Source organism: Daucus carota, chromosome 1 (assembly GCF_001625215.2).
Source record: "Daucus carota subsp. sativus chromosome 1, DH1 v3.0, whole genome shotgun sequence".
NCBI classification, from domain to species: Eukaryota; Viridiplantae; Streptophyta; class Magnoliopsida; order Apiales; family Apiaceae; genus Daucus; species Daucus carota.
The window spans coordinates 44637184-44655353 of record NC_030381.2 but is presented as its reverse complement, the minus strand read 5'-3'; the positions used below and the strand labels follow the sequence as shown (position 1 = coordinate 44655353).

At 32.8% G+C, this 18170-nt stretch overlaps 2 protein-coding genes across 3 annotated transcripts; both read right to left on the bottom strand.

The window, feature by feature from the left end:
* Positions 1 to 347: 347 nt before the first annotated feature.
* On the bottom strand, positions 348 to 1665 carry LOC108205287 (histone H3.3). Of its 2 annotated transcripts, XM_017375187.2 has the most exons (3): positions 1505 to 1665; positions 901 to 1049; positions 348 to 812 (listed from the first exon to the last, which is right to left on the bottom strand). In XM_017375187.2, the coding sequence occupies exons 2-3, from the start codon at positions 1047 to 1049 to the stop codon at positions 551 to 553; spliced, it is 411 nt and encodes a 136-aa protein (XP_017230676.1). In that variant the 5' UTR covers positions 1505 to 1665; the 3' UTR covers positions 348 to 550. The 2 variants fall into 2 exon arrangements, with proteins under 2 accessions (XP_017230676.1, XP_017230674.1); XM_017375185.2 differs by lacking the exon at positions 1505 to 1665 and having other exon boundaries at positions 901 to 1118.
* Positions 1666 to 3345: 1680 nt separating this feature from the next.
* On the bottom strand, positions 3346 to 11867 carry LOC108204897 (uncharacterized). The gene is made up of 9 exons (XM_017374570.2): positions 11093 to 11867; positions 9119 to 9325; positions 8762 to 9004; positions 7570 to 7636; positions 7293 to 7484; positions 7108 to 7199; positions 5056 to 5238; positions 4842 to 4978; positions 3346 to 4020 (listed from the first exon to the last, which is right to left on the bottom strand). Exons 1-9 carry the CDS (start codon positions 11576 to 11578, stop codon positions 3849 to 3851), a joined length of 1779 nt encoding a protein of 592 aa, XP_017230059.1. The 5' UTR covers positions 11579 to 11867; the 3' UTR covers positions 3346 to 3848.
* Between the last annotated feature and the right edge of the window lie 6303 nt (positions 11868 to 18170).

Genomic DNA, 18170 nt, shown 5'->3' with positions numbered 1-18170 from the left:
AGATTAATTCTGGGCTTTGCCATGTTGTTAAACTATTTTTTAAATAATACATTTAATATTATTAAAACTACGATACGATTTTTCATCTTTATTTTTCTATTCACACTTTATAAAATACAATCTAAAAATTATTTAAAATAAAACAAAATACTTGACATTAAACAATTTAAATAACTATTATCTTACAAAATACTGCTTAAAATGCGTATCACAGACATCGGCTTCACAAACAATGTACAAAAATATGAGACGGAGGCAGGACCATTATAATCCATGGAAGCTCTATGGAGCCATGCATGCTTAAATCACACAGAAAATTTATGCTAGACATATTAAATGACCAGATATTAAAACATATAAGTATAGTCTTTATGGTATTAAAGATCAAACCAACAGATCAAATATTAGTTCCCTGACAACGGAAATTCTCCACCATACTACAACCTTCAGAATAGAATTAAACAAATCCCCGCTAAACAGCTTTTACTATCACATAGTTCCTAAACATATATCTACCAACTTAAAAAGCAACACAACTTAAACCGGCAGCCTAAGCACGCTCTCCGCGGATTCTCCTAGCCAATTGGATGTCTTTGGGCATGATTGTGACACGCTTGGCATGGATAGCGCACAAGTTGGTGTCCTCAAAGAGACCCACCAAGTAAGCCTCCGCAGCCTCCTGGAGAGCCAAGACAGCGTGGCTCTGGAAACGAAGGTCGGTCTTGAAGTCCTGAGCAATTTCCCTCACCAGTCTCTGGAACGGGAGCTTCCTGATCAACAGCTCGGTACTCTTCTGGTACTTGCGAATTTCACTACACAACAACAACAAGTACAATTAGAAACCCAATACATCAATAACAAAACTGATTACAAGGACATGACAAATTGATAGATATATACCGCAGAGCAACGGTTCCAGGTCTGTATCTGTGAGGCTTCTTGACTCCTCCAGTAGTGGGAGCAGACTTGCGAGCAGCCTTGGTTGCAAGCTGCTTCCTGGGGGCCTTCCCTCCGGTTGACTTACGGGCGGTTTGTTTTGTACGGGCCATCTGAAATAACATGACAAGATTCAGAAATATGAGACGAAGACTTTCAATAACCATAAACAATTCCCCCAATCTACTATCAAATTACAATTTTTCAATCACAAACTTGTAATATATCGAACATATGTGAATTTTGTAATTACTCGGTTGAATAAATTGAAATTCACTTTCCCCAATTGAATCATTCGCTGAAACCCTATTTTACATATACTTAACCAATTGCAGAACAAATTAAAACGAAGACATGTGATTCAATCCCCTAATCAACATAATCAATCAACGAAACACGAAATTCACAATGAAACAGGTAAACCATAACCCTAATTGACTCAATTGGGCAAATTACAAAACAAACTAATACAAAGACACCATAGAGAGTGAAAATCGAATAACGAAACAGCACATAACAGAGAGATGGAGAGAGAGAGAGAGAGAGAGAGAGAGAGAGAGATGCATACCTCTTAATTCTCCTGTGAGTTGTTTGGCGACTTGTTCTTCTTTTCTTGCTCCTCGAAAGATGAAAGTTTGTGAATAGACAGGTGGGTAAGATGGGGATGATAATGTTTATATAGGCGAAGAGAGAGGGTTGTTATTAGATTGGACGGCTCAGATTCGCTATCCGTGTGCTTTCTTAAATATAGATCGACGGCATTTACTGTTGTTGCTTGTGTTTTCTGGGGGCTAGCTGGACGGTGTAGATTTCATCTGATAGGTTGACGCGGATCGAGAGGACTAGTCCCTATGTTTTGATTGGTTGAGAACCCTGGGTTATGTTGTTGTCCCTCAATTTAACGTGATTGTAGTAGTTACACTAGTAATTACTGCTCCGTACTTTCAAATAGATCTAGGACGTGTCATCATGGAACTCGTACTCGCTCATCATTTTTACGGGCGGTGTTGTTCACTGTCACGATATCTATCGTTAATGTTCCGTCTCACGTCACAATTGATTTTATGCAAGTCAAATTGACCAAAATTTGACTGAAATTTGTTACCAATTGACTAGATATGAAAAATATGTCACTGAAAATAACTTTTAATCTAATTTTCGATTTTTTAAAATAATGAGTGAGTGATTAATAATTTTTGGACAAAACGTCAATTTGATGAATGCTAGTTTATGTAGCGTTATGTTAGGGTTACCCTAACATAACGCTACATCTTTTAGAATTTTGCCGGGTTGAAATAACAAAACGCTACAAAATTACCGTTTTTTTCTAAATTAAAAACGCTAGATTATCAAGTGTTAATAATTGGTATTTGGAGACATTTTTTCCAAGTTTGTTGTTCTGGGCATTCCTTCCACATTTTATGAAATTTGGGTCCATATTTCTCATTTTACCTCTTTTGTTTCTTTTTTCTTTGAACAATTACATGGGCCTAATAATATTGCATAATCAGTGAAAAAGTGCGAGATTCAGACTTAGTCGGTGAGGGAACCATCCAAAGATTAATCGAATAACCAGAGATTAATCATAATAATTTAATATCATATTTTAAATTATATATAATTATTTTATCATAGTCAATGTTCTAAAAGTCGATGATTAATCACATATTAGTCCATGTTCTATAACTCGCCGAACTGATTAATTTTTTGATTGTATGATAAATCAACTAATTATTCACCGATTTATCCGTGTTTCATGTATTCATCGATTAAGTTCGATTCATAATTTTTACAATAGTGCATATCTTAAATAGTTTATAGTTCTATAAAGTCAAAACAACATTTTTTAAACCCGTCTAGCGGTTAAAAAGTTGTTAGACCGGGGTCATTTTTCTCATCTAACGGCTAAAAAGCGCTGGACGTGTTAAAATATGTTGTAATCTTGACCGCTGAATATTCATTTAACGGCACATAATCTGTATGTTGTTTTATGTTGTTTAACAGGGATCATGACCCTGTTTTGAAATAGATGTAGTATTTACAAGGAAATAAAATTTTGTACGCCATCTGTCTCTCTCATTTCTTTATACTTTTTTTTGCATTGTTCGACACACAATCTGAGACGCAGAAAAAATATAATTTCATAACTTTTTTTATAAAAGTTTAGATAGTAATTATATATTCAGAAAAAAAAATTCAAAATAATTTATCAAATTATATTTCACGAGAGCATCAGAATGCGTGTCGAGTCCCCGTCCTGCCTAAACAATTAAGGGGGACAATACAGTTTTTCCTTAAAGTGCGGAAATAAACATTATACTAATAAATAATTTATATTTAGATCAAGGGACCCATGGTAAATGTCAGTAACCGACCAATCATCCCATGCAATTTGATGACCTCGAAGGGTAACGACAGAACCACATTAACTTTATTCACTTGCCTAACAACTGTTGAAGGGTTTACAAGGCATATTTGTACAAGTTTACACCACCTCTACATATACCTTTATGAACCAAACTAATACATTTGTGCAAAGAAAAAGCCCAGAAAGGGATAGAATTATTCTCACCTGGCTACTAATCTCTCTCTTTTACAAACAGTATAAACAAATTAGTATTGTTCTTGCAACAACTATGGCAAACAGCTAATGTACACTGAACATTATCAAACCCAACCAACACATACTACTATTCACCAATACTATCGGACATGATAGCACAAAGAAGTCTGCATCATAACTGATGAAAGTAGTCTCTTCAGCAGCATTTCATGAATCTGACCCAGAATATAATTTAATGTCAAATGATGAGAGCTCCAAGGAGATGTCATCTTCAAATCCTAATGTGCTTGCCGTCAAACTGCAACTAACAATACAAGCTAGCATGTATATATATAGACCAGACTATAGATCAGAAAAGTTTGGAAACATCAAGTAGATTGGCAAGTCGAATTATAGCAGCTTTCACCACTCCAGAATCTGGAGCCAAAGAATCAGGAAGCTCTGGTAGGCAAACAGGAACATGCTGCTCATGGTCTTCTTGAGGGCAAAACAAAGCAAGCACGGCTCTGCAGAAGATAAATCTGTAGAGGGGATAGAATAAGAAAGGTAGATGATGAGTAGAATGGTAGATAATGACAAGGAAATACAATTTTACACGTGACTAGATTACAAACAAACTAAACAATAACTGTGCAAGTAATCTTAGATCCTTTATGCAGTGATATGTGTAATTCCAACAATCAGACAAAAAATTTCCTCTGGAGTTCTGGCCTGCATCAGTTGATGAATGTCGAAAGTAGAACACACATTAATCTAGTCTCTTGTTAGCATATAACTACCGGGGTTTGTTCTTACTTCCATTAAACAGAAGTACAAAAGCAATCATAGGATGGGACCAAAATTTAGTATAATTGAATCATAAATATGATTATACCTAGATACAAGTTTTCAATAATGCAGTTTAAAAGCATCCCTACAGATTGGTGTGTGAAGGGAAACCAAGTAACATTTCAATAGCACAGTTGAAGGGAGGAAAGATCCTCAAGAGTGAAGTTAGAATGTGGATTTTCTAATTGAGGGATACATCAATATACCATACGTACAATGTCATGAAAAATCTTAAATTGCTTACTTACATACTTTAAATCAAGGTTACATCATCTCTTCTAAAATATATGATTACGAGATATGAGGTCGTCAATCAGCGAGTTCACTCCTCTTTTACTTAACAAATACTTTTATTGAAGACCCAAATTACCAGCGAAGCATAAATTGTTTAGCTCCCATTGAGATGAAATGTCAAAGTAAAACTGAAAACTGTAGGCAGCTATTACTATAATCATGACATAACCACTTAAGCAGAATTGATCAAGTGATCAGGCTTTAAAAATAAGAGAATTACCTTAGAATAATCCGGCGGAGAAATGGATCTGATAAAACTTGAGCCCAAGTAATATCCAAGCCACTTGATGTACATAATATCACTTCCCACTCTGAGAATACAGTGGAGATGATGCCATCAGCATCACTGTATGCATCCTGAAACATGCCCAAATGATAGATCAATCCACGTCCCCTGGAAAACTCAGGTTTTCAAAAAATTCTCCAAAACATACCTCGCTATAATTAGAAGAGACACAGCCAACCATTTGGCAAAATGCTTGTAACGGAGCAGTTAGAAAAAAGGTGAACTGACTCCCATTCTTTGCCACATCACTACCAGACTTGTCCTTGAATGTTGGCCTTTGAGGCGAAAGAATTAATGCAGCTGGTTCTCCCCTTTCTGCACCATGTAAGACCTGTAAAATAATAAATAAAAAATTAATCTTCTGGTATACCAAAGGTATCGTAACAGATAACAACATATCTTCATGGAGAATGGCACAGGAAACTGATTGGCACAGTAAACAACAATGTCTATATGAGCGTGCATAGCGTCAAAACCTGTAGTGCTACGTAGATTCCGATTTTAATTTTTGTAGCTAAGCACTAATAGTGTTTCCATCTTGACTAGTTGTTGGTCCAAGTAATGCACACATCCTTACATAATTTTCATTTCCTTTATATAAGCAATCAATTACTCATCTCCTAGAGGAATCTGCCCGACTGTGTGCAGAAAATGACAGTATGCAACTTCAAGTATCTTAAATAGCTGCTGCAGATAATGAATGTTCACAATAAAGCTACCATGTTATCATGATTCTAAAATCACAGAAAACCCAAATTAAAATAATTATTATTAATCTGAGAAGGTGAACACAAATGCAAGTTAGGGGGTGTTTGATAACTCTTAATAGCCTCTTAATGGCCATTTTACTTATTCGGTCAGAGATTTAATTTTTTTAACAGATTATCAAACGTGCTTAATGAAACCAAAACACACTTATTGGATAAGAGCGTGGACTCTCGCTTAGTGGGTAAGAGAGACTCTGAATAGGGTTTTCCAATATATACCCTCAAACTCAATCCTTTATTTTCACTCTTCCTGCGTTTATGCTAGCTGCTTTAACAGTGTATTATCAGGTGCCCGTCACTTTTCTTTAAAAAAAAAGAAATTGAATAATCTTGATATGGGCTATAAATATATAAAATTATAAAAATTTTGGATGATTTTTATAATTTTGGATTAATTTTTTTATGATTTTGGATCAAAATTTTGGATGATTTATGATGTGTTTTAGATAAAAATTTAAAAATATAATTTTGAAATTATAGTTATGGATAAAATCATAAAATTCCAAAATTATAAAAATTATAAAAAATTTAACATCATCAATCATCCAAAATTATAAAAATTTATCCAAAATTATAATTTTTTAATAATTTCGGATGATTTACATTTTTGTAATTTTTATAATTTTGGATAAGATTATACTTTTTTTATAATTTTGAATAAAATTATATTTGTTATAATTTTGGATGATTTATGATGTATGTTGGAATTATAAAGGTAAAATGATAAATATATTGTCATTCAGATATTTTAATATGATTGTTATCAAACAATAAATTTCTTTCAGTAAATTTTTCATTCAGGTAAATTTTTCATTCAGTGTATTCAATAAATTTAATGACTCAGCATTTTTTATTCAGTTTTATCAAACAACCTCTTAGTAGCAGTTTGATTTTTACCAGATTATTCTCTATAATCATCGACCTCAAAAAAATGAAGCATAAAAGCATAACACGGTCCATCATATTCTCTAAGGTTCAACAAAACACAATACGAACTTATCTAGTATAATCAAGGGCAATCATCTTCGGTACTTTTGACTTAACAATGAATTGGAAGTTGCTTCTTTGATTGGGGAAAAGTTAGGGGGATTCACACAAACTACAAAAGTGTGGAACGAGATACAACATGAATCCTATGCAGAACTTTCAAATATTCATTTAGCTTTATAGGATAAAATTATAGGTATCCTAGATGTCACCAGAACAGGATTTGGTAGGTTTTAGGTAAAAAAAAGTAACCATAAATGTTCTTTGTGTATGTTCTAACATTCAGAAATAACTTTCCCAGCCAAAGAAGCAATAAACTACTTAACCAGTAAGCTTTTTATAGTCCCCAAGACTGTTTTATTTCTCACCCAAGAAAACACTGACAGCAGTAAAAAAAATTGATTATCAGAGAATGGAAAAATACTGCAAAGTTAAGACAAACCTGCCTTGAATGCATGGCTGTTATCACTATCAATAATCAAGAAAAGCGGTCTTCTTGTAAAAGGAATTATATCTGCAGGGTATAGGTTATCTGATCCTGAAAACCAAAACAAGCATATACAAGGAAAATGCTTCAATTTGCATGAACACCACAGCATACAAGTCATAACTTTGAATATACAGATCCTACCTCCATTTTTACTAGGACCTAACCATAAACACTTTTCAGAATGGTGACCAGAGTCCCCGTTGCCATTTGCATAATATTTTGGAGACATGATATCCTTTTTATAGGAAGTACGTGATACAGCATTAAGGTTTGAAGAATTTCTTGAACCTCCTGAATTTTCGACATGCGACATACCACTGTTACCAGCCTTTCCTGCAGGGATTTTGGCAGAGTAAGTTTTTGGGACATAAAAGTATAGTCAAGACATCCACAGCACCAAATGAGCTACACTAGTTACCTGATGCAGAAAGGTATATTAGCATGACGCTATCCGGAGGCAGCTCATCGACGACTGTAGCAAGCACCTGGTCACAACATATATACATAACCAAGCACAAGTAGAAATATCAGATATCTGCAAAGAATAGAGAATACCTAGATTACCTAGGAAACTATCCATTCTAGCTCAAACTCAACATCATTAATTATGATTAGAAAAAGAGTACAAGCCACAACTTTTGACAACTTAAACAACGGGTTTTATATCAAGGGAGCCACTCATTCTGTCTAAAAATCTCACCTAGACCACCCATTAAAAAACCATATCATTTAAACCACTAAATTGAGTATATATATCATTCTGTTTGATAACGTCATGGTAATTGACGGAGAATGATAAGTTTTTAAACTTTTGGTCCCATTCAAACTTGAGGGGTCGAATTTATGACCTCTCAAACGCATTTTCTCCCAAATGAATAGTTTAATTAGGGCTTTTATTCTACTTACATGTTTTTATTAGGTTGGCCCGATTAATCTATTTAATTTATCTTTTTTTCTAGACGCCATGTCGGATGCATGCCGGATTCAACATTGATGAACACGTCAACTTTGAATTGGGACAGAAAGTTTAAAAACTTAACAATTTATGTCAATTACCATAACCTTATCAAACATAATGATATATATATACTCAATTTAGTGGTCTAAATGATATGGTTTTTTAATGGGTGGTCTAGGTGAGATTTTTGAGCAGAACGAGTGGCCCATTTGATATAAAACCCCTTAAACAACATAGCTTAATCAAATGCTACTAATACTTTTTTATAAGCCCTTGCAACTTCATAAATACCAAAAAGATGAAAGACTGCCAGCACTGATATTATATTGAACAAAGAGAGAGATTAAAATAAGCAGGCGGCAAGGAAAGTTATGCAAAAATGACATTGCAGTCTATGTTCCAGGTTCAAATTCATCACCATGCACATGTGCCCTCTTACTAATGCACTAATTTAATTCTGTTTAAAACATCATCTGCTTTTACCAAGAGCTGCTAGAGATCAGAAATTAAAAAAAAAAAAAGTAACGAGCAGCGATACAATGCCTCCTTGTCAATTTTCTCCTTTGTACCAAAACACAAATACTAGAGGTAAGAGGCCTTGCACACACTTAAAATAATAATTACATCAAATTCATAACTTCAAAACACTTACAGCTATTAACTGAGTCACAGTTGGGCGATAGAGAACAGCCTTCCTTGGATTAGGAGGCAGAGTGGGATCCGTCATATCTGCCAAAAGATTAATGTCAATAAGACCAGAGGTACCAGACTGATCAGCTAAGGCGCCATGGTGAAGTGGTTGAGCAGGTATCTTTTGATAAAAAGACCCACTTGGTTCCCATTCCAAACATTGCAACATTCTAAAAGCATCTAGAGTCAGTTCAGCATATTTCACCTGAAACAATTATGATTGAGTAACAAAAGGAAATCACATGAGACCAATCCTGATGCAAAACAGATACAACAATATTATAGTCAACACCAGTCCTGTGTAGATGTGAGCATTTACCTCATTCCGGTGATAACTTGTCAGCAATGCATCTCGAAATCTAAGAACCTTATTTGCATGGAAACGTGCAACACATGGAAGAGAAGCTGGAAAAGAATCAAACGTTGCACAATATCGTAGAGGCCTATTGTTCATGAAGGTAACCTCAGCTTTCATAAATCGGACAATTTCTTGCACGACCTGCTTCCACTCTTTAAAGTTTGTATCCTGAGAGGATAAGAGGTAATTTAAAAGAAGAAAAGAACATTGGAATACAATTTTTTAATAAAATATGAAACATTCAGGGAAGATCTGAGGGATAACTGAATGATTAATGTCTTCGTAATTTATTTTATGACAGACATCTGATAACATAATTAACTATTTAAGGAATCATTGAAGATAATACTCGACATCTTTTTTGTTAAAATTAATGTACCACCCACTCTTTTTTATTATAAAAAACTTAAAATAGAAAATAGAGGAACTTCTACTTCATTCGCCTCCTCTTTTCCAATGAAGTTAAAATATATAGCTCATCATATAGCATAATTAATATCAAGATCCTTTAGCTTCGAATAATAAAAAGGAAAAGTTAACATGAAACCTACAGTGATAAACGCATGCAATTTGAGAAAGAAATTCAACCTACTGGATATGAAATATTGTTTAAAAATTGAAATGACATTTTATATTCCAAACACAACTATCAATTCATATTTTACAGAAAAATGTAAAAAGTAATAGCAGATAAACTGTCGTTTTGAATTTTAGTTTGTGCTTTTTCTTTTGCCCTTGGGCCAAAAGCAACCCATCCCAGGAAAAATGAGCTTAAAGTGTGAGAACATTACAAGATAAATTGTTTGAATTTTGATTCAGAAGGCTAATTCTTAGAAAAGATTATGGTCCTAGAAAACTTTATGACTAATTATTAACAAGATACCTTCTCATCCTACCAGGCCCAGTATTTCTCTTTTAGTAAATCACAATAAATTTCAGTCATGTTCTTAAAAATCATATTACCCGGAGAAACTGGAAATAAAATATCCCTCTTTACAGATGACAGCAACATATATTTCCAATTCATCAAACTTAAGTCAAATATTGGAAACTTAACAATAACTTATAAATTGAACTGTTCATATAGACTTTCATCCAATCAGCAGAGCACAATGAGAAGTCCAATAATTTGTTTATCAGAAACCAAAAAGTGTAACATGGTCAGAGAAACCCATTACTCGCTTTCAATTCAATGTCTCTAAAGTATAAAGTAACATCGCAGTTCTAGCACATTAAAGCTACTAACCAAAAATTAATATCTAGTAGGCACATCAAAATATAATTTGAAAGTTTTTATCATGTCAAGACTATAAATTTATCGAGCCTGGCTGAACACAGTGAGAACTGAGACTCTACTAAATTGTTTAAAGCTCAAACTTAATATTGAGCTCTATGGTGCCATAAATTAAGCCTGGGTCAACTAAAATCCTCCATAATCAAACTCGCCTCAAAATCACCAATTAGCTATCCTAAATATTACATTCAATTCGATTATGAGCTCTACTCCGAGCTAAATTTAATCACACATGTGAAATCCAAATTAATTCTGAATATACAAGAGTGAACTTGAAGCTTATACTAAAATAAATTACAGAAGCACTCAGCTAGCCAGACTGACTTATTTAATATCAGAGATCAGCTTGATACATCCACCTACTTAAGCTGACCTGATCATCATCAAGTCAAATCCAAAAAAATTCCAAGTCAAGCTGAAGACCTTACATAGCTCACCTAGCTTACCTCTCTAGTTAAAACACCACTAAATTAATAATATCATGCTGAATTTCTTAAACATAATAACACAATCCAAGTCAAGCTCGAGAGCTCATGAATTGATTGACTACTTAATGCAGTAAAAACACACAAAAATATTAACAAAATTACCAATAGCATGCTTAATTATCGAAAAACAAAAACTTTGAACTTCAACCATACCCGAAAATTAGCTCTACTATCATCGACAAGCGCCTTAAACCGTTCAGCAAGCACCTTAACCATCTCCCAGCGATTCAAAATCACCGAAACGAGCAAAAACCTCGCGTAAAACCTCAATTCCTTAAACCTAAGTCCCCTATCTTTCACCAAACCCTCGAAATACCTTCTATTCAATATAGCCTCATAAAAAATATACGATTCGAGTAGAAACCTAGCTTCACTCGTCCTCATATACTGATTGAAGTAGAGTTGACCGATTCTTGACGCGATCTCGCCGATTTCCCAGCGTTGAAGGCCCGAGTTGACGAGTTTCGACCGATTCTCCTGCTGATATTTCCATAGGCGCATGTATGATTTGAACACTTTGTGAAAGTAGTGGTTGTTTGGTGCGCGTCCGTACACCGGCACGTCGCGGACACGCGCGAATTTCCGGTCGGCGCTCTCGACGAGCGCGCGGAATGTCTTCGCTACGACGTCGTCTGACATGGCGATTGAGTGTCTGGTTACCGGAGAGATTTTCCGGTCATGTCGCCGGGAAATTGGGAGTGTGTGTAGAGATGTGTGCGCTGTATTTTTATGTTTTTATAGTGTGGCGGCGTTAACGAGGTAGATATATATTCGTTTGTGAGAGTGAGGCTGCGTGTGTGTGTGGGAGAGAGAACGAGAACGAGAGAGAGAGAGATGGAATGAGCTGGAGGAGTGGTGGGTATGCGAATGTCAAAGATGGCAAAATTATTTCTACCTGCTCTGATTTGGGAGGAAAGGGGAATAGAATAAACGATTATAATAGTCCTCCTGGATGTAATAAAAAAAACAAAAATAGTGCGATAATATTAAGACAGACTAATTAATATCTTTAAAAAAGAAAGAAAAAAAAAGATAGACTAGTTAATGTGTGTTATTGAACTTGTTTTAATTGAGAGAAGGAATATTTAATATTCAAAGGTTGACAGGTTACGTTTTCTTCGCTCACTTAATAAAGGATATAGGAATAACTTCTTTGATTAAAGTTTATACATGAGTTTGAGTTCGTCCCACAATTTCCTAGCAAATGTCATAAAAATATAATAAAAATGATGTCGTAATGATTTATTCGTATATCAATTTTAACATGATTCATTACTATGCTTTATTATTAAAATAGTGAGATATTAGGATTGTTATTGGAAGGAAAGGAATAAAAAAGAGACAGATGTGTTGAAATGGAACGAAATTATTTTTTATTGAAGGGAATGGTTTAGCATCTCCAGCAGATTAGCTATATGATATCTTAAGCTAAAATTTTGAGGAATATGGACAAAAATTCACTCCAGCGGAGTCCCTACTCATTCCCTAAATTTAAGGATCCACTTTTCATTCCTTATAAATAGGTAATTCCTAACACATTCCTCATTTGTTTTTTAATGACTAAATATTCAACTCTCACTTTTTGGCACTCTTTTCCACGTTTTTCTTATTATTTTTTTGTTAAATGAATTTGAATTTAATACTATAATAATAATAGGGAACACAAATAGTGATCATTGTTGAAGTTGTCAACCAATATAGGATCCCTATTTTTAGAATTTGAATTGTTTATTATATATTCAAGGAACCTAGTTGGGACACTGCTGGAGATACTCTAAAATGGTGCCTCAAAAATAATACACTTAAGAGCAAGTCCAGGAGTGTCCTAGTTGAGCCCTTAAATATAATATAAAAAATTATGTCATAGTGATTTAGGATATACTTAACTAACTTCATCTCCAACAATGTGCCTTATCCTCATTACATATTTAATATTTTATTATTAAAAAATTTCTTTCATCATTAAAGGGCAATAAAAGGAAGAGAGAGGAAGACATGGTGGGTAATATTTTACTATAAAATCTAGGATAGGGCAAGCAAAGATGTGCCTCAAAAATAAGGCTCGAAGAGCTTGTCTTTGTGATATAAGGCATGACTAGGACATTGTTGGATTAAATTTTTTTACCAAATGCCCTAAATTACGACTGAGGACATCACATAGGGCATCTCTTGGACTAGCAAGACCAAAAGTGCCCTAAAACTATGTCCCGTACTAGAATTTAAGGCATCTTATACATATGAATGCTCCAACAATGTTCCAGTGCTGTCTTAAAACACCAAGACATCCGTCAAATGTCTTAAACTTCGATTTAGGATATGAATTTAAGGCACTGTTTGACTTGTTCCTAGCAAGACGGAGCCTGAAATGTCCAAAAAAATTCGATATCATTTGGTGTTTCTATGCTTTGCAACAACAGTTGTTTGCTGTAATGTCAATTTAAAATAAGCTTTTCTAGAACATAACTTTTAGTGCAAAAACTGTTTATAGAAAAACAAATCCTCTCATGTTTTTGTGAAAAACTAGGGATGAGCAAAAAAAAAACTAAAAACCGAAAAACTACACCGAAAAAAATCGAAACCGAAAAAAACCGTAGCCTAACCGAACCGACGGTTACGGTTTTACCCCTATAACCGAACTGATAAACCGAACCGCTAATATTATTTTAATATTTATTTATTTATTTATCTATTCTATACAAATTTATGTGCTACTGAATATATACAATTATTGTCACCATTTGCCAATGCGTGGTAACAAAGCTAATGTGTGGTAACAAAAGATGTAGTCTAGTCCCTGTATCCTGAGTTTTCAACTTTTACAAGAAAAAGTTTGTTATCTTGCCATCATTTTAAGGCTTTAATATCAATATGTCCACTGCCTTTAATTAATTTTTGCACTGTTAATATGATTTTTATAATTTTTTATTAGCACGATATTAAAGAGAATAAATTATTAAATTTGAAAACCGAAAAAAACCGAAACCGACAAACGGTTAACCGAACGGAGAAAAACCATTCCGAACGGTTCGGTTACGGTTAATACCTAGAAACCGAACCGAACCGACATACACGATTTGGTAACGGTTTTTGGTAAAAACCGAGCCGAACCGACCCGTGCACACCCCTAGTAAAAACTACTTTTGAGGTCTCGCGGAAATATATTATAGATTTTGTTATTAAACCTTATCGAACACATTAATTTTTTATATCATAACTCAAATTATGCAAAGATCAAAAAAAAATATCAAATGATTATATGATTTCTAAGACACCCGTTTTTAACCCCGCTTTTTCTAACAATATAACAATTTTTAACAGCACTCCCGAACACTCCTGAACAGATATTCAGTAAGAAGCTCGGATTATGTTTTATGAAGACTAAAAAGTACGTAAGATCGAGTTTAAGATTAAACTCGTCAATCTTAATCCAATCTAGTAATTCACTTTTTAGATTTTATTTATTTTATTTTTCGAAAACATTTACATAATGTGTTTGAAGTTCGTACGAACATTAATAAAATATTTTTCCAGAACATTATTTTAGTATTTCAATTTTATCATTGAGTCATGTTTCATAAGTTGTCTTATCTCGTTTTATATTTTGATCCGCAGGTAAATACTAAAGATTTTGTTTCATAACAATATGATCGTTTCTCTAATTTTAGAATAAATTCTGTTTAACTTATAATATACAGTGTTGTAAAAAACGTATTAAACAGCCGTCTAAACGGAATATGTCCTAAAACACTTCGATTTGCATTTTTCACAATATTGGTTTTAGATGAATATGATATAAATAATAAGTAATTTTTATTTATAAGTTGTAAAGTCTTTGAATAAATTACTTATAAATGTAATTAAGCATTTGGTAATTTCAAGACTCGTAAATGGATAACTTATTTTCTTAAAAAATATAAATTTTATATGGATTTAAAATTTCAATTTTCAATTCTAAAACAAAATTTTGAAATAAAATTTAATAAAAAAAGACGAGAATAAAAAATTATAGTAACATTTAAGTTCTATTGTTATTCAGCAACAATAACATCCCAGACTGTAATTCAATGACCATCATTACCATCTCTTTTGGTATGTCCAGTTCTATTATTATTATTAGTTCTAGTAGCGGAATTTTCCGAAATATAATTTCTCGTTTAGCAGTTTAAAACGCGCTATCTTTTGCATTTGAATTTCGGATGTAATTGTGAATTATCATTGTAATGATATAAATATAGTTTGTGTATGTATCCACTTTGCAAATCTAGCTTTCCATACCGCAAATGCCATTTCAATAATCATTCGACATGGAAAATGAAATTGATTAAATTTTTCTTTAGCATTTCAAGATAAACACTTAGTATCATCATGACGATAGAACTTTTGAAGGTGATATCTCAATCGAGCACCTTTATACAAAGCTATATATCCTCATTTTTGCATCCATTTTTGCATCCACGAGATAAAACTTATTTTCGATTGGATTTGAGAAACAACTTCTAATTATAGCATCACTTAAAATGTGACTATCATGTGATCTTGAATATCTTATCATGAGATTATATTTTATTGATTATTGATAAATATGTTTATTATGTTTTTTAACAGTGGTAAGTTAATATAATAAATGTCCTTAAAATTATGAGATGTATTATACAAGTTAAGTAATTGACTTCAGCATGATATTATATGAATTAAGGATGTCATTAGTCTTATATATCCCTAGTTGGATATTAATGTTAATTAGGACAGTAATAATACATAGCGACTAGTATTATATCACAACTATCAGTTTTTATTAAAAGATCTATAATTTATTATATCAGAGATCCTTGAGCAACACAAAAATATTATCTTCTCACTTAGACATCAACCCCGACCATAGAATAACCACAAAAATATTAACAATCAAATCCCATGATATTATATAACAGTAGTGCATGATCGTCGTGATATAATGATAATAACACACTTGAAGTAATTAAGTCAAAATCATGAAAATATATACTCTGCTCTTATATCACATGACACTAGTAATACTTTAAAAGAAACTAAACTCAGGATGACAATCCAAAACAACATCAACTTGGAATATAAAATCAAAGTCCACATCAATAGCCAATACATCGTCATCATAACTATCATTCCCGTCATGGCTCATCCAAAATATACTTCAGAATTATTATTAATAAGATGTTAGATGTTTGAATAAATTTGAATATTTGATTTTGAATATTTGAATATTTGAATATTTGATTTTGATTATTTGAATATTTGAATATTTGATTTGCATGTATTTATTTGATATTTTTTTGTAACTTATGATATAATTTTGTAACCAATAAAATTGATTTGTAACTCTTAATAATAACTATGGTTTTAGTGTTATGTGGGGGTTACAAATTTCAATTTATTGCATTGCGGGGGTTACAGAATTAATTGGGTTGTAAGTTATAAAATTCTTACTCCTATATAAGGAGGCCTTTGCACATTGGTTGTGTACACAAAATATATCACTTACTTGCATTCCTCTTAGAGCTCTCTGGGATTCAGTTTTTTGTGAGATAGAAACAATACTTGTTCGGTTAGGAGGCGGGTCTCTAGTGCTTTAGATCACCTCTATTCGTTGTATCCTGGGAGACGGAAGCCACAACACCTTCAAGCACCACGTGGAAGGGGCTAATCTGTTTTAAGGACATCGTGGTTTTCACGTGCCTCGAATATTTGTTCGGTATTTTTTGTTGATTATTGATTTCAGGTAATTTTTTGTCTTATACTCCTTACATAAGATTTATCACAATTTTATTAGGTGTAATAAGTTTTGCATGAGATTTTTATTTAAAAATTTTTAATTAAAAAGCAATCAAACAATTAAAGAGAACAAAGACCAAGCTATTATTTTAAAACACAAAAACAATGCTTAATTATAAAAACAAGAACTCCTTAGTCAAACTTGAAATAAAGGAAGTCTACCCCCTTATCACATCAATATTCAAGAATAAAGTTGATTTGAAAAAAGATTTTGGGTGAATGGGTTTAGATGATATTTGTAAATAAATGAATAAGGTCGTGTTGGGGAATTAGCGGTTAGCTGTTAGCGGATCGAATTAGCTGTTTTAACTAGCTAAATGAATTAAATGTTTTGACTAGCGGATTGAATTAGCTGTTTTTCGTAAACTTGTTTAGTAACTGGCTGATTGATTACCTTTTTCTGATACAAACCAATACCACTAATCCGAAAAACTCCTCTGAGTAAGTTTTTCAAAATTAGCTTTTTGGATCCAAACCTATATTTTAATCCACTAACTACCAAACACTAATATTAGCTTGTTTTAGTGATCAAATCTCTAAAACATCTCAAACTTCTAAATTTGCCTTAAACTTCTAACTTTCAAACAAACAAGGCCTAAGAGTGATTCAAAATGAAACGGGTTTAGATGTTTTAAAATGAATTGAGTGCAGATGATTTGAGATGAAATGAATTTGTATGATATTACAACAATGTCCGTAAAAAAATGATTATTGAATAAAAAAAATGCATAGGTGGTGTTTGGCAATGGCTTATAAGCCCGACTTCTGGATTTATAAGTTAGCAGCACTTATTTGTACCGTTTGTGTAAAAAGTCAGGAAGTATTTAAAAGAAGTTAGGATTACTGGCTTTTGTTTGAGGACTTCTACTTATTTCCCAAACAGTTTAATCACTTATACGTCTTAACCTGCTTCTAACTTCTACTTCATTTTTTTACTTTAAGCAAAAAGCACTTATTTTAAATCCACCCAAATGGCCCCATAATTTAAGAAAAAATACATCAGTTTTGTTTTAATAAAATTTAAGTAACATTCTTTCAGCGTCATCATATTTCTCAATAATAATTTATAATAAAACTTAATAACCACATTCATTTAATCTAGAAAAATTATGAATAGCTTTGATTAAGTATGCCTCTTAATTTGATCAAAAAAAATATGCCTCTTAATTACTCACTTCGTCCCGGTCAATAATATATATTGGGGGACGGAGACGCAGCACAAATTTTAATACTTCAATAAAATATAATTCTACAACTTATTTTTAAGATTTTCTTTTTTATATAAAAATATAACACATATTTTTATAAAACAGAATTTTTTTGAAATAAATTATAAAATTATATTTTATAAGAATCTTAAAATACGTGTCGAGCAGTGAAAAATAAACGTATACAATTGAACAGGATGAAGGAGTAATTAATC

Coding starts and splice junctions, on each gene's coding strand:
- LOC108205287 (XM_017375185.2), bottom strand. CDS start 1,103: ATGGTTATTGAAAGTCTTCGTCTCATATTTCTGAATCTTGTCATGTTA. Junction 813..900: donor CCTGGAACCGTTGCTCTGCG/GTATATATCTAT, acceptor GTTGTTGTGTAG/TGAAATTCGCAAGTACCAGA.
- LOC108204897 (XM_017374570.2), bottom strand. CDS start 11,578: ATGTCAGACGACGTCGTAGCGAAGACATTCCGCGCGCTCGTCGAGAGC. Junction 9,005..9,118: donor CAAGTTATCACCGGAATGAG/GTAAATGCTCAC, acceptor TAATTGTTTCAG/GTGAAATATGCTGAACTGAC. Junction 7,637..8,761: donor CTGTGACTCAGTTAATAGCT/GTAAGTGTTTTG, acceptor TGTTGTGACCAG/GTGCTTGCTACAGTCGTCGA.